The 26,909-nt window shown below is 45.3% G+C and overlaps 1 protein-coding gene across 1 annotated transcript in view; it reads left to right on the top strand.

Moving 5' to 3' along the window:
- The first annotated feature begins 407 nt into the window (after nt 1–407).
- Nucleotides 408–26,909, top strand: part of LOC142574587 (uncharacterized) — an 83,658-nt gene continuing 57,156 nt past the window's right edge. The window contains exons 1-3 of the mRNA XM_075683637.1: nt 408–414; nt 9,625–9,654; nt 16,031–16,067. Of these exons, the coding sequence (XP_075539752.1) occupies nt 408–414; nt 9,625–9,654; nt 16,031–16,067 (74 nt within the window). The remainder of the gene's footprint in view (nt 415–9,624; nt 9,655–16,030; nt 16,068–26,909) is intronic.

Here is a 26,909-nt window from a genome sequence, read left to right on the forward strand (position 1 = left end):
AGTAAAGCCTAGCGTGTTACGTTGTACAAAAAAGAAAGTGATCCTAAAAGAAGATTTGATGTTTTCTTATTGCTACAAAATAAAGTCCTTAGTCGCATATCGTTTCATTGATGGCGCCTGCGCTGCTCACACATTTGTTTCTTTTCTTGCATCTCTGCGAAAGCAACCATCACTACAGCACAGCCGACAGGCAAGCTTAGGGTGCTATGTTGTACAAGAAGAAAGTTATAATAAAGCAATTTTTAAGGGTTTCCTATTGCTACAAACTTGAGATCCTTCTTAAAATAGCATTTCGCTGCTGGGGCTTCTGCTGTTTCAAATTCTATGTTTTTATTTGACCTCCCTACAATATAAACCATTATTACAGCTGATGCAACATTTCTGCATCGTTAAGCGTAACCTCTGAAATGCCAGGTGCGTTTCTCAATACTTCTGAGAATTCAGACAACTAATAAACATAGACATTACATTCCATGTAGTGATCCTTACAAACACGACTGTGTTAATAGTAGGTTAAATTTCAAGTTATCTTTACGCATAACTGCGGGTCTCGACGTTTACTTTCGTGGCGTCTGGGGAAACCCCTGTTTGTTTTCCATCAATTACTCGTTCTGCTGCGGGGCTGTGATCACGATGGGAAAATAGATATTCATATCTGACGTTTTACAGGGACATTTCTACGTGCAGATGCGATCACCAGTGGTTACGTCAGGTGTCACCAGTCATTTATGCACACTGACCTCATTCGCTCATTCATGGTGCGGCAGGCGCTGTAACAAAATAACCAATGTGTATTTACACTCACCTCTTAGGTACCAGGATGCAAGCTATGTTATGAATTACCACTTTCCACTTACAGAGAGTTTGAACATAATGTTTGGTCAACCATTGCATGGCTGAAACTATAATAGTTAGTTCTATCTGAAACATAGGCTGAAATTTATACGTTACCTTGGTTGAGTGTCATTCATGCTGCACAGCCTAGTTAGTGTAACATTATCCAGCCTATAAAACTTATAGATCCTGTACAGCTTCGTAATGTCATAACATTCAGGTGTTTAAGGATTACAGAAGTGTTCGGTCAATAAGCAGCATCTTTTTTCACAAATTTTCATCCTTTCTGTTACAAAGTAATATAGCTTATATATAGCAAGAACAATGCGAGATAATGCGCCCAAAACAGGCGTTTTCTTTATGAGCGCTCTGCGCCGCGGAAGCAGTGCCAGGTGGGTGCTTTATATCACCTTGTAAGGCGTTCCAATCCACGAAGGTATTCAACGATGGCGACCCAACAATTCTGCCGGCTGGAGTAGCTGGACTTTGTGACTAGCTGCGTGAAAGTGTTGGTTCTGCGCGCTACGAGGAGTGTTAGTTGAAATTTCTTTTCTGCTAGAACTTACTCCTTCTAACATTTTTTAGAGAAGCTTCGTGAACTTAAGTTTGGCATTTCAAGATCACTGTAGGCGCTTGCATAATCGCGTTTCACTACGTCGACGAAATTAAACTAGATGAGTCTTACAGTGGTGCGAGCTGTATATTTAGTTTTTCTTTGAAAATCGCTAAAAGTGGCACTTCCGACTATGCAGAACAACCTATAGTCAGGAATACAAGGAAATCTTGCTTTATGGTCGCGATGAACGAAAATATCAAATTTTAAGGCTACGGAAATACTGTTATTTTCCATTGTGTACCACAGAAAACACCATTTTTGCATTAGCTGCCAGCTGTACAACACGCTGAGCATGTACGCCTTCTGTGAAACTCACTTTCATGTGCTTGTGCGTTTCCAAACATAAAAATAAACTCTTTCGTTGTGAGAGCAAGCTACACTTACACCAGCGCTTTTGCTGCGATGTCAATCAGATCCAGCATCACTTCGAACTATGGCCATTTGATAATGTTGACATCAACCACGCCCTTGCACCACTGCGCTGCTTGTCGCGCATCTCTTGTTGCTTGTGCTTAAAAATGTCGCTTAGGTTACTAAATTTTTCTCACAAGTGTTCCTGTAAAATAAATAAAGAACTGTACATGAAAAGAAACGAAAGGTCACACGAAATAAAATGCAGTATCAAGAAGCCTCCTTTCTCATTTTCCTTGACTCTAGTTTGTTAGCTGCTATATTTGTTTACATTTTCCAGAACAGCTGTGTGAATTCCAGAAAATGTAGGAAATGTGAATAGCTCTGCTGCTTCACATATATTTTATAACAGAGCATGAAACATCAGTGCTTATTACAGTTTTTGCCGCTGTTCCCTGCACTAATGAACACACTTTGCTGTGTTATCCGCGAGGCTCCATGGCTCAGGCTAGGTACCTGACACCTCATGCAGGGTGACGAAATTTTCCTTGTAATTATCCCGCAGCTATGTTCCATTAATAAGGGGAAAATTAGGAGGAGGGAGCTGCGTCGCAGATGATGGGTTCGACGTACAAGTAACACTAAATATTCGTAAATATTTTGTAAGCAGACTACGAAAGTTAAAGCTGGCAGGCAGGGCGCGTGTACTCCCAACATAAACAGTAAGGGATCATAGACAAACATTGGGCCGCGATATTGTAGCGATGCTTTTTCCAATCTGATTCCTTGGCGTGGAAACGGCGTTCCTCTAACCACACATGGACTCTGCGAAGGCAGAAAGATATTAGCACTGACTAACGCATCATTACAATATTGCGGCCTAGGTATAGCATAATTTCGCTTTCTTCATACACAACGCAACAAATAAACAACTCTTCCAGCTTTCACACATAGCAACAAACACCAAAGAAAACTAATTTTTGTTGAGATAGTTACAGGAGAGGTCAAGCATGTTCCCAATCTACCAATCTCCTTCCATGCGATGTCCTTCTTGTTACAGTCCTTGAACAAAGGGCGCAACTTGCTGTAGAGGTAAGGGTATTATTTAACGGCATCCATGCGTAGCCCCTGCAAATAGTCAGCAACTGCCATGACGAGTGCGCTTTGTATTTGGTGTGACGCAGGAGGGCGCAGGATGAAAATACATGAATGGTAACATAACTTAAGGCGGGTCGCTGATTGATTTAGTGGGTTTGCGACGACGGTCGTGCGACTGAAAAATGGAGCTGTGAGCGACTGACTCAAAGTATTCGCTTTTCGGGAATAGCGACCATTAAGGACCATTAGCTATTGGTAACATTGCGACGAACTTGGTTTGCCACCGCTGTCATTTGCCTGTGTGAATGACCCTTAAATATATTAAAAGAATGATCTTTCTTCTTGTGCACCAAAATGAATTAAGGGGTTTTTACGTGCCAAAACCGGGATCTGATTCTGAGGCACGCCATGGTAGTGGACTCCAGAATAATTTCAAGCCCCTGGGGTTCTCTAACGTACACCTCAATCGAAATACACGGGTGTTTTTCGCATCTCTCCCTCATTTAAACGCGGCCACAATGGCCGCGATTCGATCCCGCGACTCCGTGCACGGCAACACAACTTATGCACCAACCAATCGTGTAATAAGAATGTCTACAAAGTTTTATTATTGCGAATAGTATTACTTGCCTAATTCGGCCGTTTCGAGCCTATCTTTCTACCTAGCCTATTACGCCAAGCCAGTGGCCCAAGTTGACTACTTGGGCCGCTTGGTATGCGCTCCTCTTCGTGAAGCCGCCGTGGTCGTTCCATTGCCGCCAGTCCAGCTTCCTGACATCTTACTCTCGTCATGATGTAATCGTCACACCTTCTAAGCCAACCTAGTGGCCCAAGTTGTCAAATAGCTTGGACCGCTAGGTAAGCCGAGGACATTGGATCACTATCATTCAAGCTTTGTCATACGATACTGGTCATGCTTTCGTCGCCACGCCGTCATCGCCGTACTATGCTCACGCATTCCTTTTCGCACCGCCGTAGTTATGCCGTCGTGGTCGTTCAATCGACATCATTGAAGCTTCGCGATCTTACTGTCCTCATACCTTCGCGGTCACGCCTTCTACCCCGTGATTGCGACGCAGTGGCGGAAATGCGGTTTGCCATCCTCCCTATCTCTCCTACACCCACACAAACTCACACAAAATCACACAAAATCGTGGGCGCATTGGTTATCATGTAAAGAGCACGATCTTTACAACAAAATTTTGACAACATTAAATTTTTCACTCTGCAAAGGAAACTGTAAGCCCCTCCCGGTGGATGGAAATTCAGCAGTCACGTGGATCTGAGCATACATTGGCAGCGTTGTGCATTAGTACGCAGGAAATTGTTGCTGCAGTCTGTCGGGATCGACGTGTCTCCCCGCGCCTCATGGCCCAACTCGGGTCTTGAGCTTAGCTAAGTCTCCGGGAACCGCCGCCTAAATGGCAACACGGCGGGCATGGCTAGCGCGCCGGAGTTAATTTCTCACTTCCGCTGAGCACTTCTTGGACGCGGCACATGATCACAGGCCCGGGGCGAGTCTGTTAGGTGGGGCCTTTGCTCCCACGACTTCTCGTTCTGGCGCATGGTGGACCATTACCGGGCTAACTCTAACGCAGCGGGCTCGCGTACTCGATCGGCCTTGCGGTGACCCTTTGGCAGTAAACTCCGCGACTGTTTTGGGTTAAAAAAATTACCGACGATTACGTTACTTCCTAATGCGAAATTTGAGCGCAGCAAATAAGCTGTTTCACCTTTTCGATAGATTGAGGCAAAGAAATCGAGCAACACATCTATGCACTAACACAGATTTTTTTTTATTTTTCACACGTATTCCTTTAACAAAGACTCCACTAGGTAAGCTTCTGCTTCGGCGGCACGCACCTCTGGATTCTGACGGCGACGGCGCTGGGCCTCTGCTCTGGCAGCTCGTTTAGCAGCAGCAGCAGCAGCAGCAGCAGACGGAGGACTTCCATCGGTCGTCTCGCTCATGGCTCAGAAAGAACTGGCAGATAATTTCGCAGTGGCGAACGACAGCGGCAATTTCGGCTCGGGCGGTGCACATATACAGATCCGCCGCCACCGATCTGGCTCTCTGATTGCCACCGCACAGGGCGAACGGCAGCGGCAATTTCGGCTCGGGCGGTGCACATATACAGACCCGCCGCCACCGATCTGGCTCTCTGATTGCCACCGCACAGGGGTTGCATTGGAGGAGGAGCGAAGAAAGGAATTAAGTTCGAGCCGGCGCTTTGACAACCGGAGACTCGCAGGAAGAGGGGGGAGGGGGGCGGCGTGAACACCCAGCGGCAAACGATGGGGTCAGAAGCGCGCGCAGCAAGCGGACAACACGATAAAGGGAGGAGGGAAGAGATAGCAGCGACTGACTGATGCCGCTGACGCCGATAGTGAGTCAACCCCAGCTGCGGAGTTGGTTTCAGGGACAACGCCGCCGATGCCGACACAAACAATATGATACCCTCGCTTCCGCAGCGCTAAGAACCAGGTCTAGCCGTGGGAAGGTGGTCACGTATTCGTCGACGTGCCGGGGCCTACGTGAAATAACCCGCGCGTCGGCAACTGAAGAGCACCCTATCCGCCACACAAGAACAGGGGGGGGGGACCCTTTCCTCCTCTTTCTGCATGGCGGCGACGGTGTTCTATGCAGTCACGTTATCTTGACTCTCTAGAGGCGTCAGCGGCATCCAGCGGTATCAGTCGGTCGCTGCTAGCGCTGGGGGGATGAAAGGGGGGCGGAGCTGGTTACGAGGCCGACGACAACGCCGACGACGACGCGAAACCCAGGAACGGACGCCAAAGAGCTGCGCTCTAAAAAAACCCTGTTTGTTGGCGATGTGACTCCACAACCTTTTCCACGTTGGAGAGGGGAAAACCCTGCCGTGGCGCTTTTGTGCGTTGTAGACTAGTGTCGTGCCCTTTCCTGACCGTCGCTCGTGGAGTCAACCTTGTGCAGACCCATTTTCACAAGTCAACGGTGCAGAAAAAAAGAATAATGCTAAAGATGCTCGTATACATTGTTTAATGCTACGCAAAAAGAACAATGTATCATACAATAAAAAAAAACTGCGCACTTCTCAAACATTCGCATACCTGCGTTTCCGCTATGTTTTGTCTAAAGCTTACACAAAAGATTCTCTCAGATTTTCTCCAGGTACAAATGCACTAGAATAAAACACCCGAGACTTTAATATCTTCAAAACAACAGTATCAAACTTTTGAGTATCGACAACAGCGTCGATAGCAAAGCCGAATTCTTTCATACCTTTGAAGATCGATTACAGTTCCACGCTCGTATGCTTCAGAGGCTTGCCAATACATTCGTCGTAACATGGCGCTTCCAAGGGCCGCAAATCAAAAATATATTTGGAGACCGTTTGCAAGAAACGAAGTTTTTATGTTTTTTTATTTATTGAATGGTAACACTATAAAGACATATATAGCGTATACATAATGGCTGAATAATAAACTGAGGCAGAATAGCAGCATGGGAATCTATTTCATTTGTCATTGCATATACGAGACACGAGGTCACTACGCCAGCTTCACTATCGATTTCATAGTAGGTTCAAAAATTATCTGCATGCTTACAACTGAAAGCACGAATGCAGCTAACTAGATCCACAAGATCCGCCAAGCCTCTAATTCTCCCCTTTCTTGCGATTGCACTCGTGTTAAAGTATTTGTTCAAATATTATGACGTGGTTAAACACCTGTGAGACCGCACAACTTCCTTCCGTGGCATAATTACCGATGCCGAACAGCTATGTTATTCTTTCATACTGAGCCTGATTTTGTTGGCGCACTTGAAGATTTCTAAATCCATTTACAGATATTCTGAGTTTCTTTCTTCAAGGCTCGACCTGCCTGACATATTGGCGCAAGTTTATATGGCTTGACAAATGAGTAATAAGCCGTTCAGTCCCGCAGTAGCCTTTTAAACATCTAGCATTCTTGAATATTGTTGTACAAATCTTAACCAAAGTAGCCATTTGAGCAAATGAGGCGATATTCACGAATTACCTGAAATTTCTCTGATGTTTATTGTTTAAGGTGGGCAGCTATGATAGTATGAATGTTTGGTTACATTGATACCATTTTCATTTGGCACACCTTCACGCTAATTGGCCCGGAAAAGTGATATGCAAGCTGCTACTAGAGTATCAGCTGTCCACTTACAAGATGATTACAAAGGGAGGCATAGCAAATGAGTAAAATTAGAAACTTTCGATGCAGGCAAGAGAAAGGGTCGAGCACGCGAACACTAATGGGAGGGACCCTAGTCTATAAGCAAAATTGGTGCGAAGACGCAGTGACGTACTGAGCAAAGTGTGCTGGACGATGTGCAGCTCCATTTGTGAATGATTATTGACGTTTTCGAATGTGATATAGAAAATTTTATTTGGCTGCCTAACGTTGGTATTACACTATCGAATTACTGCAAATAAGCAGGGTGTTTTATTGGACAGAAATGTTTTACGACTTAGTAATGATCAATTTCTTTGACATGCAGTACTGGTGCGCCGTCTTGTGGGTTACACGTGCCGGCTGCGCTTCGTGAATCATGTTTGGGCTGTATACCGTGGCCAAATGGAAATTTACCTAAAGGAACAGCACAAGTCTTGAGAGCTTTCAACTTCGATATCTCGAGCTAGTAGACGTAAAGTGGTTTATTCTTGAGATGCCAAGACACAGTCCTGTAGATAACTTTAGGTTAAATTTTATCTGTATTTGATCACTACCTCCATCTTGGACATCCTTCTCGCTGCTATTGGTTGCGGTATTTTCCCATCCACGGTCTCTACGGCAGCTTTTTCCTTTAGGAGCAACTCGTAATCTCGAGGAGTGCTGCTTGCTTCAATGAGGCGTGCTGCTTGCTTCAACTTGCTTGTAAGTGTGGCAAGCAAAGCAGAAGCTGAGCCATCAAAGTATACAAAACGTGCTCCCTCACTGGCTTCCTCCGCGAGTGCCGCGAATAGACAGGGAGGGACGGCACCGGAGGATATCGCCTCACATTGTGGATGCGCTGTGCCCCCTGGTTATCGATTGGACGGTCGCATCTGCACCTCTAAGGGGAAGTAGGGTATCCCAAACAAATGGCGCAGAAAACGAGCGTGCCTCTTTCAATCACTATAACGCTTGTTGCGCGCAAAGGTGGATTCAATGCTTCGCCCTCATAAGTAAAGCCTTGGGTTGTACTTTGCCCTCACATTGGATAAACATAAACACGTGTTTAAGCACTTCTTATGAATTCAAGGAAAGCTTCGCAGTACATAGATTCCAGCAAAGCGCGATGCATTTGCTACATTTCTTAAAGTCAGCTACGCCTGAGCGAAAAGCTTTGAGGCATTTTGATCAACCGTGTAAGCCTGCATCATGGTTTATCAATCTTCCTAAGAAGTGCGCTAGATATCGGCTGAGGCAATTGTCAAAAATATTCATGGACGGCTGATTGCATAAGTATAGTAGAACAATTTGGAATAGTTTTACGTTTTAGCGCCCATGGTTTCTTCTCCTAGTTGTACTCAGCGGCTGCGTTCAAGTAGAAATTTTTTAAGTAGAGCCTTGTAATCAGATCTGCTATACCTGTTATCGGCTTCTGTTAATAAAGTATTTGTCTCCATTAAAAAAGTATTTTTTGTACTCTTAAGCTGAATTTATCGGGACATGCAAGTCTTGATAAATAAAACGCAACTCACTAGTATATTGAGGTTCTGTTTGACGAGAATACACTGTATAGGCATATATATTCAATCAGCGGTGCAATTTTGTCTTTATTAGCATGCTTTATTGACATTTGAGAAGCAATCTAAAAAGTAAATACATATTTTTATTAGTTGGATTTTATGCTACCCCGTCGTACGTTTTGTGTCTGTTAAAAGCTCCCGGAGGCAACAGAAATACCACATCACTTGAGAAGGCGGCAGTTGGTCGGCGTCAGGCCGGTAGGATTGAGGTTTCGACTTCCCGTGGCCCTTCGGCAGGAAGAGAATGGGGTAGATTTTTGCTAGGCGTTATTCAAACGCACCGTAAATGTCGTCAAGTTAACGCGGTGGTCTTCTTGAGGTTTGTTGTTGATACGGAGGAATGAAGTCGAAACGAATAGCTATGTGAGCTTGTTGGTATGGCGTCTACAACTTTGTTGTAGTGCAGGCAAAAGTACCGGGTACACACAACCGGACGTGACCGGATATGTGTGTCCTGTCCTTCTGCCTGCACGAGAACGAAGTAGACTAGGACTGAACACCTAGCAAATGGTCAAATCAAATCAGTCAGTTATATTGTGTTTTTCATAACATTGAGTGCTAGGTGAAATTAAGTGTATAGGGTGTGGGATTTCGGGTACATATTTGTCCACACAGGAAAAGGTTTCGTTATATATACAAGTGTACTTTTAAGAAGAGCTTCTTGGTATTTTGACAGTTTTTAATTGTCTCTGTCGATGTGTAGGATAATACGTCGCAGTGTTTAGAATTTCTTATGGAGTTCAGTACTAAACTACTAATTTTCCTTGTCGCCTGCCCGATACTCCGTTTCTAAAACAATGATTATAAAGTAGTGCCACTAGAAGTCGCACCTACGAATTTCTTGGGTACAAGCTCTGTAACTTAATAAAACAATATGGTACGGTAGTTACACTGCTTAGCGTTTGCAAATAGGGAAACGTACGTTAGTAGTGTTTGAAATACATTTCTTCTCTTTACAAGAAATATTTTCTGTTTTTTCAGCCCATGTTCGATGCGAAAGCTCGGACCGCTGTAGGTATCTATTAGCATGTGCTTATTGCTTTTGTTTATGAGCGAATCTGCACTGCCAATCAATCAGCCTCGTAGACAAGATCACGCTACTACCAGTAGAATGTGTTGGAGAATGGAAAAGTAGAACGCATCGGCATGGTAGCAGAGGATGTGTAAAATGGTACGATTAGAAATATGCAAGCATAGAATGGAGTCGACTGACGCAAGGAACTGCTAACTGAAGAATGAAACAGGCATTTGTCCTCCCCTCGAATATATCAGTGCTACAAAGTAAACCCCTACGGATTTCTCAGAAAGAGAGATTGGCTATCGAAGAAACTTCCGTCCTGGTTTATTATTCCTGACCGGCACCACCACCTTTCCGCGGTGGTCGCTCTACCCTCTGAAATAGCGAGGAGCCTAGCAGATCACAGCGCGAGGGTGAATTAATCGAGAACTCGAAGCACAGGAACACTCAGTATATGCGGTAGCCCACAAAGTGGAGAAATGCCGCAGAAAGAGAAAATTGTTCTCCACCCGAATGTAACTCAATGCTACAATTGTACTGCACTGGAGGGCCATTGCGGCGCATAAGAATCTCGGACCGGGAGGAATTTTTCCTCACGAAGCTTTCTGTGGGATCTGTAAGGGTGTCTTTTTTAGCATGCGGCTACATTCGGGTGGGTGACAGTTTTCTCTTTAGTGATAGTTTCTACCTTTGCCGGGTTTCCGCAGGATTGATTTGGCGTAAATAAATATTGGTAAGACAGCTTTTCCACCTGCAGTGTTGGTATCTCAACAAATAGACAACATTAGGATCTGAATTTGCTGCCCCTTCAACTGTTTCTAAAACTTTTGAGCCATTTACCGCGTGCGGACACATAAGTAGTACCCGTACATGCCAACTAGATTGCGGGCAGCATTAATGTGTCAGATATTCTGAAGATGTTTCCGTAATTTGCTGTAACAATGGTGATATTGTTACATTGTAGAACGAGTCAGTAACCTCATACGATGCATCGGTGAGTCTGAGCTTTACCGCCACACGATAGTTTATGCACTTACCTGTCCGATATCAAAGCGAAAGCTTTACTGGCGGTGCTCCAAGGAGGCACATGACGTCATTACGCGCGCCTCGCGGCGGATATTTCTCTCTCTCGCTCCCTAGAGACTACTGCGCATGCGCGCCGAGTAGCACCGATCCACCGGTGTTCTGCCGCTGCGCAGCGCCGCGCCTTTTTTCCGTCGCCGTTTGGTATATGACATCACACCGCGTTCCTCGTCGTTGAGCTGGCCTCCTCTCGCTTCTCCAGCTGCGTTGCAGGCCTGATAACATGTCGGAGGATTGAAAAGGAGAGCTCGCGTGCACCGCAACCACAGTTGAGGCGGAAATATGGACGGCGACAATTCGGATAAGCAGGAGGCCTGGATTGGACATCGGAAAGAGTTGAAGAGGAAACGAATCGCCCAGTAAAAAGATGAACAGCGCACCGAACGACTGGCTAAACGCCGCAACATAGCTATACAACCAAATTTACCTGGACTTGCAATCAAGATTAACAAAGGCTGGCATACCCTGGCATATCCGAGCTAAGCCACTGCCAATTTTTTTAAGCGGCAGTGGTGCGCGAACTCCGGCAAACGACAGATGACAGTGCCCGCGCTGACATTATGCAAGCGTCGCAAGAAGGGGCCTTGTGTGCCTCGCACTGCCCTACTGTGAAAAGGAAACTAAGAAACATAATGAACAGTGCGGAACGTAAACACCAAATTTTATAGCTAAGCTTGTGTTTTGAAGAATCAATGCTTATATGCCATACTATAAAGGGTGTGAAGTATATAGATACGGAAAAATGTCACCTTATGTTTACTGCGCAGAAATATTATTTTACGTAATTTTTCGGAAGTTTGTTGAAGCACATTATTCAGTGTAACGATGAGCAAAACGTGAACAAGGTGAATGCAGGAGCCAACGTTTCGACAAGTGGACTTGTCTTCTTCAAGGCGACATATGCTTTCCTCGCCACAGTATGTATAGGTGGGGTTCTTCTAAAGGGGAGAGGGTGTGAGGCGGGAGGAGGCGGAAACGAGGGAAAATGTGTTAGCGTGTCGAATTGAGAGTAAAGAAACGCTGATTACAAGGTCAAAGCCAGGCCCCGCCACCCCGGTCTGCCAACACACGCGCGTTGACGCCGGGGTGGGGGGTCTGTCAACACACGCGCGTTGACGCGTCTGACACGCCGGCTGACAAAAAAAAAAGAAGGGAAGGCGAAGGGAGGAAGAAAACGAAAAGGAAGGGGGGGGGGATACGCCAAGAAATTAAACTAAGTGTTGTTGCCTATAGCTTGAAGTTTAACATAGCGAATAGATTCTAAAGCTCCCTTTGAAACGTTTATGCCTATTGGTTGCAATGTCTTGAACTTATGGATAAGGTATGATTCTCTGTATTTTCTTTCTCGTTCACAACGGAAATTTGACTGTAAGATGTAGAGTTCATCAAAGTTATGACCTGGTTGGTTGAAATGCTCGGCGACGGCTTTGGGAAGCTTTTTAGATGTGTCCGCGCGATCTCCATTTAAAATGACGTTCATTGATTGTCCTGTTTCACCGATATATTGTTTCTTACAGAAGGAACATTCAAGCATATAAATCCCATCCGAACTTGTAGAAGTGAAGCTAGGTCTGACTTCATGTGTATAACTATTTGCGGTTCTTTTAATTTTAATGTCACTTTGAAGGTGCCTGCAGGTTTTGCACCTATAGCGACAACATGCTTTTATTACGGGGGAATGCTGCTGGCTGACTTTTGCGTGCACTAACATGTCTTTAAAGTTCTTGTTTCGGCGATAGGTAACCCTGGGTACACCCGGGAACGCTTGTCGCAGACGCTCGTTACTTTATAATATTGGGTGGTATTTAATATTGGGTGGTATTATAATTTTGGGGGATTGCGCTATTCTAGTCACTTTGGATGTTTCTGCCCTTTACACCAACATTTCCATGAGTGAAGGAATTGAAGCCGTTTCTACATTCCTCGCAATCAATCCCCAAGCGCACGCTCCTGAAGTTTACTTATCGCTCCTTAGCTTAGTGCTCACGCTCAACTATTTCGAATTCGATTCTATACACTACCTGCAAATTTTCGGCACAAGCATGGGTACGCCATTCGCTCCCACGTATGCGAACATTTTCATGGGACAGCTTGAAGCAGACCTGCTGAAATCCTGCCTTTTAAAACCCCACACCTATCTTCGTTATATTGACGACATATTTATAATATGGGAACACGGCACAAGCGCCTTAACCGACTTAATTAGCCATTTCAATCGCTTCCACCCAAGTATTAAATTTACTGCTCACCACTCTCCTAGTCAAATCAACTTCCTGGACACGACGGTCTACATAGAAAGCGGAAAACTGAGAACGACACTTTACCGGAAGCCTACAGATAGCCACCAATACTTAGACTACAACAGCCATCACCCGCGACAATGCAAGCAAGGAATTTTTGTCGGACAAGCGAAACGCATAGGAAGAATCTGCAGTGAAGACCACAATTATATCCACCACCTGAATGACCTTAAATCAACGCTAGCAGAAAAGAACTATCCCCAAGTTGCTCTCGATAGAGCTTATGATGCCGCGTCAAGATTGGAGAGGCAGCCGGAATTGGCGAAGAGACAGCCCACATTAGAATCTTACAGGCCGCCATCCTTTATAACAAAATATTCTAATGCACTCCCAAACATAAACAACATCCTAAGAAAATACCACCCAATATTATAAAGTAACGAGCGTCTGCGAAAAGCGTTCCCGGATGTACCTAGGGTTACCTATCGCCGAAACAAGAACTTTAAAGACATGTTAGTGCACGCAAAAGTCAGCCAGCAGCATTCCCCCGTAATAAAAGCACGTTGTCGCCCTAGGTGCAAAACCTGCAGGCACCTTCAAAGTGACATTAAAATTAAAAGCACCGCAAATAGTTATACACATGAAGTCAAATCTAGCTTCACTTGCACAAGTACGGATGTGATTTATATGCTTGAATGCGCCTTCTGTAAGAAACAATATATCGGTGAAACAGGACAATCAATGAACGTCAGATTAAACGGACATCGCGCGGACACAGCTAAAAAGCTTCCCAAAGCCGTCGCGAAGAATCTCAACCAACCAGGTCATAACTTTCATGAACTTAAACTCTACATCTTACAGTCAAATTTCCGTTGTGAACGAGAAAGAAAATACAGAGAATCATACCTTATCCATAAGTTCAAGACATTGCAACCAATAGGCATAAACGTTTCAAAGGGAGCTTTAGAATCTATTCGCTATGCTAAACTTCAAGCTATAGGTAACAACACTTAGTTTAATTTCTTGGCGTATCCCCCCCCCCTTCCTTTTTTTTCTTCTACCGTTCCCTTTCCCTTCCTTTTTGTTTTTTGTCAGCCGGAGTGTCAGACGCCTTTGACATGCCGGCTGACGCGCGTGTGTTGACAGACCGGGGTTGGGGCCTGGCTTTATCCTTGTACTCAGCGTTTCTTTACTCTCAATTCGACACGCTAACACATTTTCCCTCGTTTCCGCGTCCTGCCGCCTCACACCCTCTCCCCTTCAGAAGAACCCCACCTATATATACTGTGGCTAGGAAAGCATATGTCGCCTTGAAGAAGACGAGTCCACTTGTCGAAACGTTGCCTCCTGCATTCACCTTGTTCACGTTTTGCTCATCGTCTTGAATTTCCATCTCCCGAATTTCCCGTCTTTTCTCATTATTCGGTGTGGTTTTTATGTGCGCTGCGATGTTATGGGTGAGAAAATTCTGGGTAGGTGCAATGACACCACCTGAAAATAAACACTGTATGAGCTTTACGTTATTAAATAAGGTAAATGTGTCATTTGGACGTCTATTTTCTACATGTTGCAAGAGTTGAATTAAAGAGACCTAGTCAATAATTCACCATCATTTCGCGCCGCGTGCTTATCGGCGTTTTCTTGTATGTGTAAGATGCGCAGGCTCCCTCTTGGTGTAGAATTGTCTACTGTTTTATTTATGGGGCATTGCACTCTTACAGATGAGGTAGAGGGTCCTATTCCCTCTGCGGAGGCTGCATTCTGATAGCGGGTATTGCAAAAAAACGCTTATGTACTGAGCATTAGGGGCACGCTAAATTATCCGAGTTGGTCAAAATTATTTTTGGATAACCCACTACGGTGTGCCATATCTTTACATCATGATTATGCCACCTAAAGCCCTAGAAGTTTTTTTTTCTGACAAACATAAATTTTAATTTCTAGAGATGTTTTTTCGTATGCGGCTTCGATCGTTCACGTATGTTTTGCGCCTGCTGTACCGTAACATCAAATCTTACTTTCCTCCTTGCTTGACTCGGGCTGCCTTCTTGCCCGTGCTTTGAAAGCCGTACTCCAAAGCTCAGTCTTATGCATAAAGATTGTTGGAAATACATTGAAAGGGTCGTCTGGTAGCCTTTACATCACCGTCTTATACTAGCATACTGAGCACTTCTGCTTTGGAACTTTCAAGCTAAAGTACTAGCTCATTTCCCTTCCGCAATGGCAACACAACGCGTGCACAGATTATTCTTGTTTGCTATTGTGAAGCTTTAAATGCTTCTTGAGATAATAAATTGATAATGAACATGAAATAACGAATGAACAAGCAAAAGCAGCACCAGCATCCACTTTCGTTTAATTAGTCTCTCCTTCAACGGGGCATTTAATAACGAACCACTCGCCATCGCGCTGATGTTCGCTATTTTGATTAACTAGGAAAGGTACACTATTGCTCCCAAAATGAACGTTCAGTATACATGCAAAATATGTTCTTACGCGCGAAATTCTCTGCTATGCGTCTAGATGTACATATGGTTCATTTGTTTATATTGTTCTTACCATCAAACAGTGAAAGCGTTCTATTTTGATATATACTTACTATGATAATTTTGTCTACTCCCTTATACGTTGGCAATACTGTATTAATATGCAATAATTTTGATTACTCACAGGCGACGCTTCCGACATGTTCCTTGCTTCGCGGCCTCGTTGTCTACTAATAGTAAATGAATAAATTAATACGATACTGTAGATATATTGACAATAGCGGTTCTCAGTTATTGTTTAGAAATCCTTGGTTTTAAATTATTGGAGCTGAGGAAGATGCTTTTTCTTATCTGTGTATCTTGAATATCTATGGTCAAAACTCACACTATTTTGACTAGGTATGATTCTACACCCTTTCAGTGCCTGTTCCGCCAACTCGCAACAATCCACCCTCCCCCGCCAACCCCCAGACTCCGTTAAAAGGAAGCTTGAAATAATGTTTTGTTTTTTATCAGTCTCAGTATTTTTTTTCGTGTTCTATTCTTTTCTTTTTTTGCAGCTATCCATTCTGCAGTGGAGCAGAATGTAGTGGGAAGGTGAGACACTCTGGAATTGTTTCGTATGCCCGAGTTAAGAGGCACTGCGCTGTGAATATGTTTAGCTAGGAGAGGTTTAAGTTAAATATAGAATGCATCTACTGGCAAACCCTATAGTCCTACTCATAAAGTACAATTTTTTTGTAATATTACCTGTTATGACGTGAAACATTACGCTACAAATTGGCTTCGTTCTTTCACCAATTGATTTCGTGGACGTCTTAAAATATGAGTTGTTCAGTACACTCCGTCCCTAAGTAACCTTTTACATTATTTATGGTTACCAGAGGTTTACGTTGAAAATAAGTTGCGCCTCCATGTGGAGACACCGTCATTAAACGGGTCATTAGGAACGCAAAATATCAATACAAAAATGGGAATATTAGAGGGGCTTATCTGGTTATTCAGTGCTTCAATGTACTGCCGCCTCAATGTTTTAAAGAGGAGAAAACAGAAGAGTCGTTCTGCGTAAATTAAAAATTATGTTTTGAGGTTTCAATTAGCTAAACCACTCACGGTCTACATAAGAGGCCAATCCTACTGGATCGTGAATAATTTCGATTACTTAGAGTTTTTTAAAGGTGACTATGCACATGGTTCAAACGTCCTTCTAATGCCTATATATGTCACTATCAAACTATATTCTAGAGTGCACATTTTATTTAGCTAAACAGATGCATTTCGACCAAGCGAACCATGCGGTCAATGATACGTGCTGCGCAAATGCAGTGATTGCTGGGCAGCAGTAACTGCCACCGCAGCATTTATAGACGGATCTCTTACAGAAGTTTGAATTTCAGTTTTGTTCAAACACGCAGAATGACAGGTAACCTGAACTGTTCAGCACAATGTCGTCAAACGTAGACATCAATGTTCTTGCTTTAAATTGTACCACTGGTGGGGCCAGCAGTGCCGTGCTCTCGAGGTTCCAGGTAGGATCACATGATGTATGACCCTATTCCTAGCAGTAGGATAATGCAGACTCAAACAGCTACGCCCTACTATATCACTTTCGTGTTTTGCTAAAATGACACCCTGCAATTCTTTAGATCTCCGAAAGCCTGCTTACATATTCTACTGTTCGCAAAGATACTTGATTTTCTAGTCGCCTTCTTGCAAAAACATGCTAGTATGAAAGACCTTCCAACCATGAAAATCCGATACAGTTGTCTCAATTGTATAAAAGCAAAAAAAATGTAACAATAAAAATCATCCAGAAAAAAATGCATCGCCATTCCGCTATTCATATCACTGAAAATACAATGATGTATAGATGTCCAAGGCAGCCACAAACGTTTCCTATAAAAGGTAAGAAATGTTATCGGACATTAGGCGTTTAGCCGCCAAGAATAAACTTGCGGTCTCAATATGCAAACTTCCAAGACTTTCCCACTGTTTCTGTGTACTGCTTGCGTGATTATGTGAGTATATACGTATATAATCACTAGATTTTTCATAGAAGTTATTCAAGAGACATCATCAAAAATTTGTAGAAATATTGATGCATAATGGTACCAAATAACGTCTCAAAACCAAAAGCCTACATTCGGCATACTCCCTTCAATGACGCACGGGGATATGCGATATAATATTACTTAAAAAATATAACTCATTTGTGGCCACTGCAGGCTGTACTGTAAGAATTCCGTAAGCTCAGATTCAGAAAATGATTTGGACTATGGTATTTCAACTGCGTTATGGCTTTCTCTTCTTTTACGATGCTAAGGCAAAGGCGATATCCTTTGAACAAGACTATCACCGCGTTCAGAGTGCAGCTAATTGCTTTGATAGTTATGATGTGTTCTGCCCCAGTACAACTACTACCCCCGTAAATCCTATTGCCATTGCTCTGTGTATTGTGTAACAAGGATTCGACCAACACCAGCTGCTTAGAATCCCATAATAACAAACGAATGCGCACGACCACGCCACAAGAGCCCTTACCGAACTCCGATGTAAAAACGGGAAGTTATAAGACAAGAATTCGACAAAATGCTGTGCACCAACATAATTCGAAAAGCCCGCGATCGTCTGCTGCAGTCTTGGTGAAGGAAAAGGATGGAGCTCTGCATTTCTACGTCAATTACCGTCGCCTGAGAAAAATTTCGAAGGACGTAGACAAACTGTCACGCGTAGACGACGCATTGGACCGGCTCTACAATGCCAAGTAATTTTTATCGGTGCACCTAAACACGGGCCACTGCCATATCAGAGTCGACAAGATGGTTAAAGAGAAGACCGCCATTCTCACGCCAGATGGCTTCTATGAATTTAAAGTCATATCATTTTGTCTTTTCTCGGCACTTTATATATTCCAGCATGTAGTGGAGGTTATATTCACAGGCTTGAAATCGCAGATCTCTTTAGTTACCTTGATGACACGGTCGTCTTTGCCTCAAACTTTGACAATGACCTGGAGTGCCTTGCAACAGTACTAAAGGTTATCCAGTCATTCTGTCTGACCGTGAAGCCGGAGAAGCTTTGCTCACGAATAATATTCGTTCCCATGCCACGTTGTCAGCAACACAGGAGTCCTTCCTGATTCGCAGAGAACAGCTGCCATTGGAAACTTTCTGCAGCCAGTCGACAAGAAGGCAGCGTGTAGGTTTCGTTACTGAATGAAAGATTTTGATGTTTTGCGCGGCAAAACCCCGATTTGATTATAACGCAAGCTGTAATGGAGGACTCCGGATTGGTTGTGACCACAAGGGTATCGTTAAAGTGCCTACAATGCACGCGACACGGGCATTCTTGCATTTCACTCCCATGGAAATGCGGCCGCCGCAACAGGGATTTGATCCCGTGGTCTTGTGCTTAACAGGACAACACCACAGCCGCTAAGCCACCACGCTGAGTGCAGATTTCTTGGTCAGTGTACCTACTAAAGGCACTTTGTAAAGAACTTCTGTCGCACCACTGCGCCTGTGAATTTCCTAACTAAATCCTATGTCGAGTTCAAGTGCTAAACACCGCAAGTCGAGGCATTTGAAGAAACAAATGATGCTGGCAGTCACCACCACTACTAGCTCACTTCAACGAAGACGACGATACGGTAATCCACACAGACGGAAGCAGCTTAGGCCTTAGCGCTGTCCTAGTCCAGTGGAAAGAAAGACCTTAAAGGGTCATATCTTACGTTAGCTGTTCGCTCTCGAAGGCGCAATGCAATTATGCGACGGAAACAGGACGCCTTGCCAGAATTTCGCTACCACGAAATTTCGCCCTTAGCTACATATCAGGCCGCTCAAACTAGTAAGTAATAATCACGCAGGGTGTCAGCTGGCCAATATAAAGGACTCTTTAGGGCCTTTAGCACGGTGGAGCCTGCGATGGCAAGAATAAAAAGTCATCTTAATTAATTGGTGTGGACGAAAACACTGTGATGCCGACTGCTTCTCACGTACTCTTGTTGACCCGCCGCCACAAGACGATAAGCGCGACGACTCTTTCCTAGGGACAATGAGTGCCGACGACTTCATTGGACAGCAATGAGCAGACCAGAAACTAAAAAGTATTGTAGTGTTCTTGCAAGGGGATACCTATAAAATCCCAAGAGTGTTTAAGTGCGAATAGTCTTTGGTTTCATTGCGGAACGACATTGCTGTAAAGAAAAAGTTATCATCACTCCGCAACAATTGCCTTCTTGCAGTGCCTTCTGGTATTGGCTTCAGCAATGAGGTCAGTTCTCCATACCCTTCTTGTTGACCGAAGTGTTTATTGTTTTTTTTTGCTTTGGCTTTTACATTACCAAGGAATCCTTTTATGTGTAAGAGAGGGTGCAAAGCAGTGATTCAAGCATGCCGTAATGATTGTGATCGAGTTATTGCCTAAATGTCATCGTCATTTGTTGTAAATGAGGTAGGGGCCTGGTGATGAGGGTGGCTAGACAGGACGAACCTCTGCCTCTGTAATAGAGGTGCTTAAGAACTTTTCGAGTTTATCAATATACTTTGGTATATCATATTTCTGAGTGGTAAGTCTTTATGGTAGAGTGCGTTGAGCTTTTTTTTAGTGCATGTTGCAGATTGTACTGTGGTTGTGCTTTGTGCGCGACGTGGTAGAGTCTAATGTGTCGCAAGGGTGGCTATGTGCACATGTTGTCTAGGTAGCCATGCATGCTTTCACACACGTTACCCCACTGCTGGTAGGCCAGCTCCGTGACGTAAATTTGGATATGGAGTTCTAGTTTTTGCAATTCTAAGTATTAGCTGTCCGTTGTGCCACAGTCTCTTCCATTGATTAAGAGGAGACTGCTTGCCCTCCGCATATATAGGAGTTTGGCGTCAAGCGTAGTGCGAGGCGTGTTGGAGGACAGAGATAGTGTGTTTTTGGATGTGTGTGAGAAGTTATCGAATAAATTCTGAGATGCACTGAATGCCTGTCTGAGCCTAAATCAGGTGGGGTGCTCTAAGTTGGTCACGAGTGGTAACGCTCAGAGGTATGAGTTCGAATGTTTCATGTTTGAAATGGGTTGTGGTGGTCGGTACCTAACTTAACATCTGAGGTGTTGAATTCTGTGTGTAGTGGTAAGATTGGGGAAATGTCCTTGGCTACGCTGCTACGTAACCTGGTTCGTGTATTCAGGTGGTTAAACAGTATGAGTTTGCAGCCCTGTGTAATGGGTTAATGGGGCTCCACCCTTAGGAGTAGAAATACAGTGGTCCCATAACTGGTTCGGTGCGTTGTAATCAGCAATTAAGAGGAGATGAGGGAAGCCAGCGTTGTTCTAGGCTCCCGCTTTTCTCAACCTGGCGTTTGGCGAATCGCTCCAAGTTCCACGAAATGTTTAACAGATATTCGTGAGTGCTATTTCCTACGTTCACCGTCATTTACAGCAGCTCCAACTAAGCTTTTGAAGGATACAGCCCAGTTACTGGCTGGTCCCCAGCGCCCTGCGCGCTAAGCCTAGCTCCAATCTCTGCATGGAGGAGCTGAGCGAGACGCAGCCGGCGTCGGCGGCACGCAATTGGTGGTAACTGCACACCAACATCGCTCGACGTCATCAGCAGCCCTTGCTGCCTACCATATCTGCAGCATCACCGCCGTAGCCATCTAAGAAAGCACCAAGGCCTCCGGCTTTGCCTGCCAGTGACTACGAAATTGTTCTCGTGATCCAGGGTGGTCTCGAATGTACCAAAGTCCACTCCTGAGCCCTTCGCCTGATCATCCTCAAGGCGGCCGGCCCACACACCAGCGAGCACACCGCCCAAAACCAATTCGCGCTACCAACATCAGCAATACGGTTCAGGTGAGCTCCTCAAATATGTACTTTACTGACCTCTAGAACACAATTCGCACCCTGTATTTCAACGAAACCATGTACAAGAGGCGCCTGCCTACGTTACTGACTCTACGGATACCTGTAGCGGCGTCATCCTCATACCTCTCCACACTTCCGAGCGAGCCATCTTCCCCAACTACAGTAGCTACCATCCACATCACCTTTCATTGCAATCGCGTCCCCTGGTAAATCAACTACGACGGTTCCGCCCTCCACTTTAACTCCTTCCGGCACAAGATAGAGGCGAACACTTGGTGCCACAAACTCGGCCATCGCCAGGACATACGGCTCTTCTTCACGGGCACACGCTGCTCAAATCACTGAACTCTTGACCTCTTCACTAATCACGGACGGTCCCTCGAGCGCGGACTGCAACTCGGTGTGCATCGCCTGTAACGATGCGCACGCTACTGGCTCGCAGCTGTGGAAGTAGCTGTACAAGACGCAAAAGACCCACGGTAAGATCAGCAGCGCACCACCACCCTTATTCCTGTGCCACCAGGCCCTGTTCAAGACCGCACTAACAGCAACAAGACGCGAGGGACACACTCCATCTCCTACATTGAAGCCTAGCTCGCCCTACCACCACCAGCACCGCACCCTCCCTCAAAAGCCCACACATCCCCACACCCGGTTAGTGGGCAAGAGTAGCATCTACCTGCTCCTTTCCATCTTAGCCCCCCTCCCCTCAAACCTAGAAACATCCCTCCTTCAAGAGAATGGCACTCTCGGGGAAATGATTAGCCAGCTTAAACTGGCGTTTCAATACAATTCGCTACCCTCCCACACTCCTGCCCCACCATCTTCCCAACCTCTCACACCACCACTCCCACTATCTACCCTTACCTCCAGCAAGCCACCCTCTTCCATGGATGTTGCTCTTCATATCTCTCACCTAGGCTACTCTCTCCATCCAGCAAACTCAAAACCCCCGATACACCACGCACGGCAGATTGCATATATGATATTCTCCTTAGATTTAACGGTAGAATAACCACGCTGGAAACTAAAGGCTACAAACTAAAACAAAACCTCATCACGTTCCAACAAAACTGCACCGCACACTTTGTCCCCATTAAAGAAAAAGTCGACTGCTTTTTTGAGTCCATCACGGCACACCTAGCGACCCTGTCCCACCCAAGCCATCACTCCTCCCAGCTAACTCCCCACCCACCCTCCCGAGCGATGGTCAGTAGTCCTGACCGCTCTGAACGCGTGGTCTTGCAAAAGAATTGCAGGGGGTTTGGTGGTTAGAAAGTCAGCCTTCAGCAGGGCATTGCCAGCTGCGCCAATACGCCGGGCATCAACGTCTTACATGAAACCCACGGAAACATGCCATTCTCTAGATACGGTATCATGCAAGCAAAACGCAACACGAAATCCAATAATTCCATACTCATACTTCAAGACCTAATCGCCACCCACTGTGAATTTGAGGTCATCGACATAGAGCAAGACTTCATCGAAATTCTTCCTCGCAAAACTCGCACTCCGCCATTACATATTCTAAACATTAACAGTGGCCCTAAAGATAAACATCACGAATTCTACACAGTATTCGCTCATGCCCTCTATGCGACTGGTAAACATCCCTTCCTAATTCTAGGAGATTTTAATGCCCCTAAGGAAATATGGGGCCACTCCAGCAATACACCTAAGTGAAGAGCCCTCTGGGCACTTATAAAAAACCATCGCTTCACACAGTATAGTGACAGTATCAAACCCACACGACTTGATACCAGCATTGCCAGAGACACCCCCCCCCTACCTAACACTCACGCACAGTCAAACACGTAAACTGGACTAACTTTCAAATCTACCTCGGCAGAGATCCTTGCATTAATCCAAACAACCTTACGCTTCCGCCATAAAGTCCTCATACTCAGGCCCCTCAGCCTGAACAGATGGGACCAGTTCCGCGCTTGAAGGCAATGATTGGCCCCTGCCGAAATTGCCGACATCGCAGAATATATACAACTTCAAGCCAATACGCAGGAACATATCAACGCCCTCCCTCCCGACGCACCGCTTCCCACGGTCGATGCACGCCTCCTAAACATGTGGGAAGACGAGGCGTTACTCTTGAAACGCTGAAAGAAACGCAACCACATTCGAAGCATGGTGCTTACCAATGCTCAGCTTGACCTCCAAATTGCGACATATGCCACCGAGCTTACTAGCTATTAATACAGCCAAATATCTAAGAACGTTGATGGTCCGATCGGCATTAAGCGAACATGGCAACTATTGTGACACGACATAGATATCACCACCTCACGTGCACATTACAACAACCACATAAGCGAACGCTTTACGCTCACACAGGCAAAGAAAGGAACTGTTTCTAAGCTTCGACAAGAAACCCTCATCATGCACGCGGTTTCTCCACTCCCCACTACATTGGCAAACCTTATCCGGATCTAACTACTCCAATCACAGCACCTGGTGCGGTCCAGATTAATAACAAAAACTTTCATAACCTGGACGGCAATTTTTTCAAAGCCCTCATCACCTACTACAGCCACTGCTTCGACACTGGCACCTTTCCGTCCTCGTAGAAAGATGCGATTCATATTTATTACCAAACCCCAGAATCGTGTCAGCACGTCCAACCACAGACCAAGCTCACTCACCTCATGTATTAAAAACTTTTGTATACGTAATCCCCAACCATCCCAAAAATATATTGAAGACAATACATTGACTTCCCACCATACATGGTGGCACTCTGCTGCTTTTATCCTATTAGGATGCCTTGCTTCACCTGAAGCACGACATCCTGAAACCAAACTGTACTCATAACACACAGACCTTTTGGGTGTTTGATCTCCGCGGCGCTTTCAAAAGTGGATAATGGCATCATATTTTGGGAGGTAAACCTCTTGGAAGTTGGCGGAAAGATCCACAAATACATTGTCGCACATTCCCTCTTGAGCCACACTACTACAATATGTAATGGTAGCGAGAAATCCACCACCTTTACTCTAGGGAGCTTTGGCACCCCCCAAGGGTACGTGCTTTCTCCACTCCTCAATCTCGCCAAGCTCCACCTTTCACGCGCCCTTTAAACCATTCTTAGGCTGCATTTCTTTGTTTACGCACACATTAACCTCTCGGTCACATGTGCCTCAGACAGCGAGAGTTAAGACGTCCTGCAGGCCGCTGCCCATAAAGTGGAGAAAATTGCGCAGTAGATAAATTTCGTCTGTTCCTCCAAGAAATTGAAAATCTTTCTCCTTCCCTTCCAAACTGGCATCGGTAGACACACTCCCGACGGCCTCATTTTCTTCGGCAACAAACATGCCTCCCTGCTAGACAGCCTCCGGGTTCTCGGTCTGTATATTCAGGCAATCGACTTAACACGAACACCCTCCTAACGCTCCAATCCGCCGCCGACTCACAGACTCTATGGCCGCATGCCTAACCCACATTGTAGGCTGTGGGAAAATAAGCCTCTCAAACTAATTCAGGCCTCCTATACTTAAACGTTCTCAAAAAGCAGGCTGACCAAGTCAACACTTTCCTTTCTAAAATAAAAAAAAATCGCCATAGGCCAGCCACTACATAAATCCATAGAACGGCTCATGCAAACGCGTACTTTCAAAACTTTTATGAGCTCATGAAAGCCATCTCGCCTCTCAGTAGCTCTGCCTTTCTGGAGCAGAAACTGAATGATGCATTCTTAACTTCTTACGCCTTTCTTTGTCATCTCTCGGGCACCTCAAACACACCATTCCACACCACACCTACAAGGATCTGCGCATACCACCCCTCCCTAAAGGCATGCACTCTATACATCATATCCCACGCCGGAGGCGAAGAACCAAAACCCTACACCTAAAATTTTCAAATGCAAACGACGTGCTCCATGTCGGTGCCAGAAAATGTAGCACTGGCTTGAAATATACCCTCTTAGCAATCAATTCTCAAGGCCTGTTAGCTACGCCAGCCTTTGTCCACGACTCCTCTCCCGAGGAGGCGCAGGAAGCCCTTGCTTTCGCTATACAAAGTTCCTCCGTCATTACGAGCGACTCCAAAGCGGTCATCATTAATCTCAAAGCACGCAAGGTTTCGCGGTCGGCGCTTTCTCTAATCATCTCTCACCATCCCACACAAGACATAGGCCTCATTTGGACCCCCGCATAGGTACATTTTCCCGGTAACGAGGTGGCTACGCCCGCGCCCGAGAATTAACGGTGTCGAAGCAGGCATTTGGTGAGTAGGAAATCGTTGCCGTCGAGATGCCGTTTTCAACGTGAGATCGCCTTCTCAAATTCCACATCTGCGCCCACTATACATTAGATCGAGAGACCTTTCCTATTTGGCGCGTAATTATCCATATCAGCGTGAGATCCTGCGGCTGTAGTTACAAGCTGGCACAATGCCATCCCGTCACTTTGTTCACGCCACTCAGTCCTCTCCCTGCCCATCCCCGACATGCCATTTCTGCTCAGCAGCCAAGGCCAGCCTCAAACACATTATGTGGTGATGCCCTCAACACCCACGAAAGGGTCCCTAAAAGCATTATAATACTAAGTAGATGCGGAATGTTAAATACCATTCCAGAAACTCGCCTCGCTTCTTTTGTGCCAAGAAGAAACTTAGTTGGCGAAAAGATTGCATCTGAAGGGCGCGAAAACGTTTTTCAAAATTCTAATCTCCTGCCACCCAACCGGGGGACCGGTGACGTTGCAAACGTAATCACGATCCTTTGCTGCCGTCAGTGACTAAACCAGCGCCCACAGACGGCGGTACTTAGCGAAAGCACGTAAACTTAGAGCGGCAGATTTGCCGCTGCAGATGCTTTTCGGCCAAGTGGCGTAAACCATTCGGGCATCCCGCGACAGCTCATGGACGTTGAATTTTCTGCAACTTACAGTGTGTGTGAGCTTTGCGAGCCAGCAAAACCAGCGCAGCATTATGCGATAACTACTGAAACGCGAAAGCGTTGGCGGCGCGGAGTCGAGAGAAACAGAAACCATTCGACCGCCCGCGTCGTTCTCAATGGTAATTCAATAATTTCTTTTGTCTAAAAATGAAATCTAAATCGACAAGTACAATTATATTTCGTATTTTATAATGCAATATAAGGATGTGTTGTGCAACGAGTGGTCAAGCACTAGCGACAGAATATGACTGAGAATTGCTTTCCTCATACAGTAATGCGTGAATTTCCCGGGGGAACTTGTAATCACGTCCTGCATTTACCTCAATCTCGCAATTATTAGGGCTCTGTTCGTGATAGTATTGCTCCATGCATATTACGTGTTTCTTGTGGACGATGTACACGGGCACCCCAACGAAGACGCCTTTCACCCTCTGGCTCTCGAGCTGTCGGCTGAACTGGCCAGCGCTACAGTTATCCTGTGTAAATATACTTAGTAAATAGGCTCCAGCTCTTCATCCTTCGTTTGCGCAACATTTTGTGGGAGGGTGCGGTTTACCGGCTTCGCAACGGAGCTCCGCAGCGGCCGCACCATCATGCTTTCCGCCATGGCTTCCGGTGACGACACGCCGTCTGCTTCTACTCCTGCGACCCCGACACCAACGTACGTTCCGAT

The sequence above is a fragment of the Dermacentor variabilis genome, chromosome 3 (genome assembly GCF_050947875.1).
Source record: "Dermacentor variabilis isolate Ectoservices chromosome 3, ASM5094787v1, whole genome shotgun sequence".
NCBI lineage: Eukaryota > Metazoa > Arthropoda > Arachnida > Ixodida > Ixodidae > Dermacentor > Dermacentor variabilis.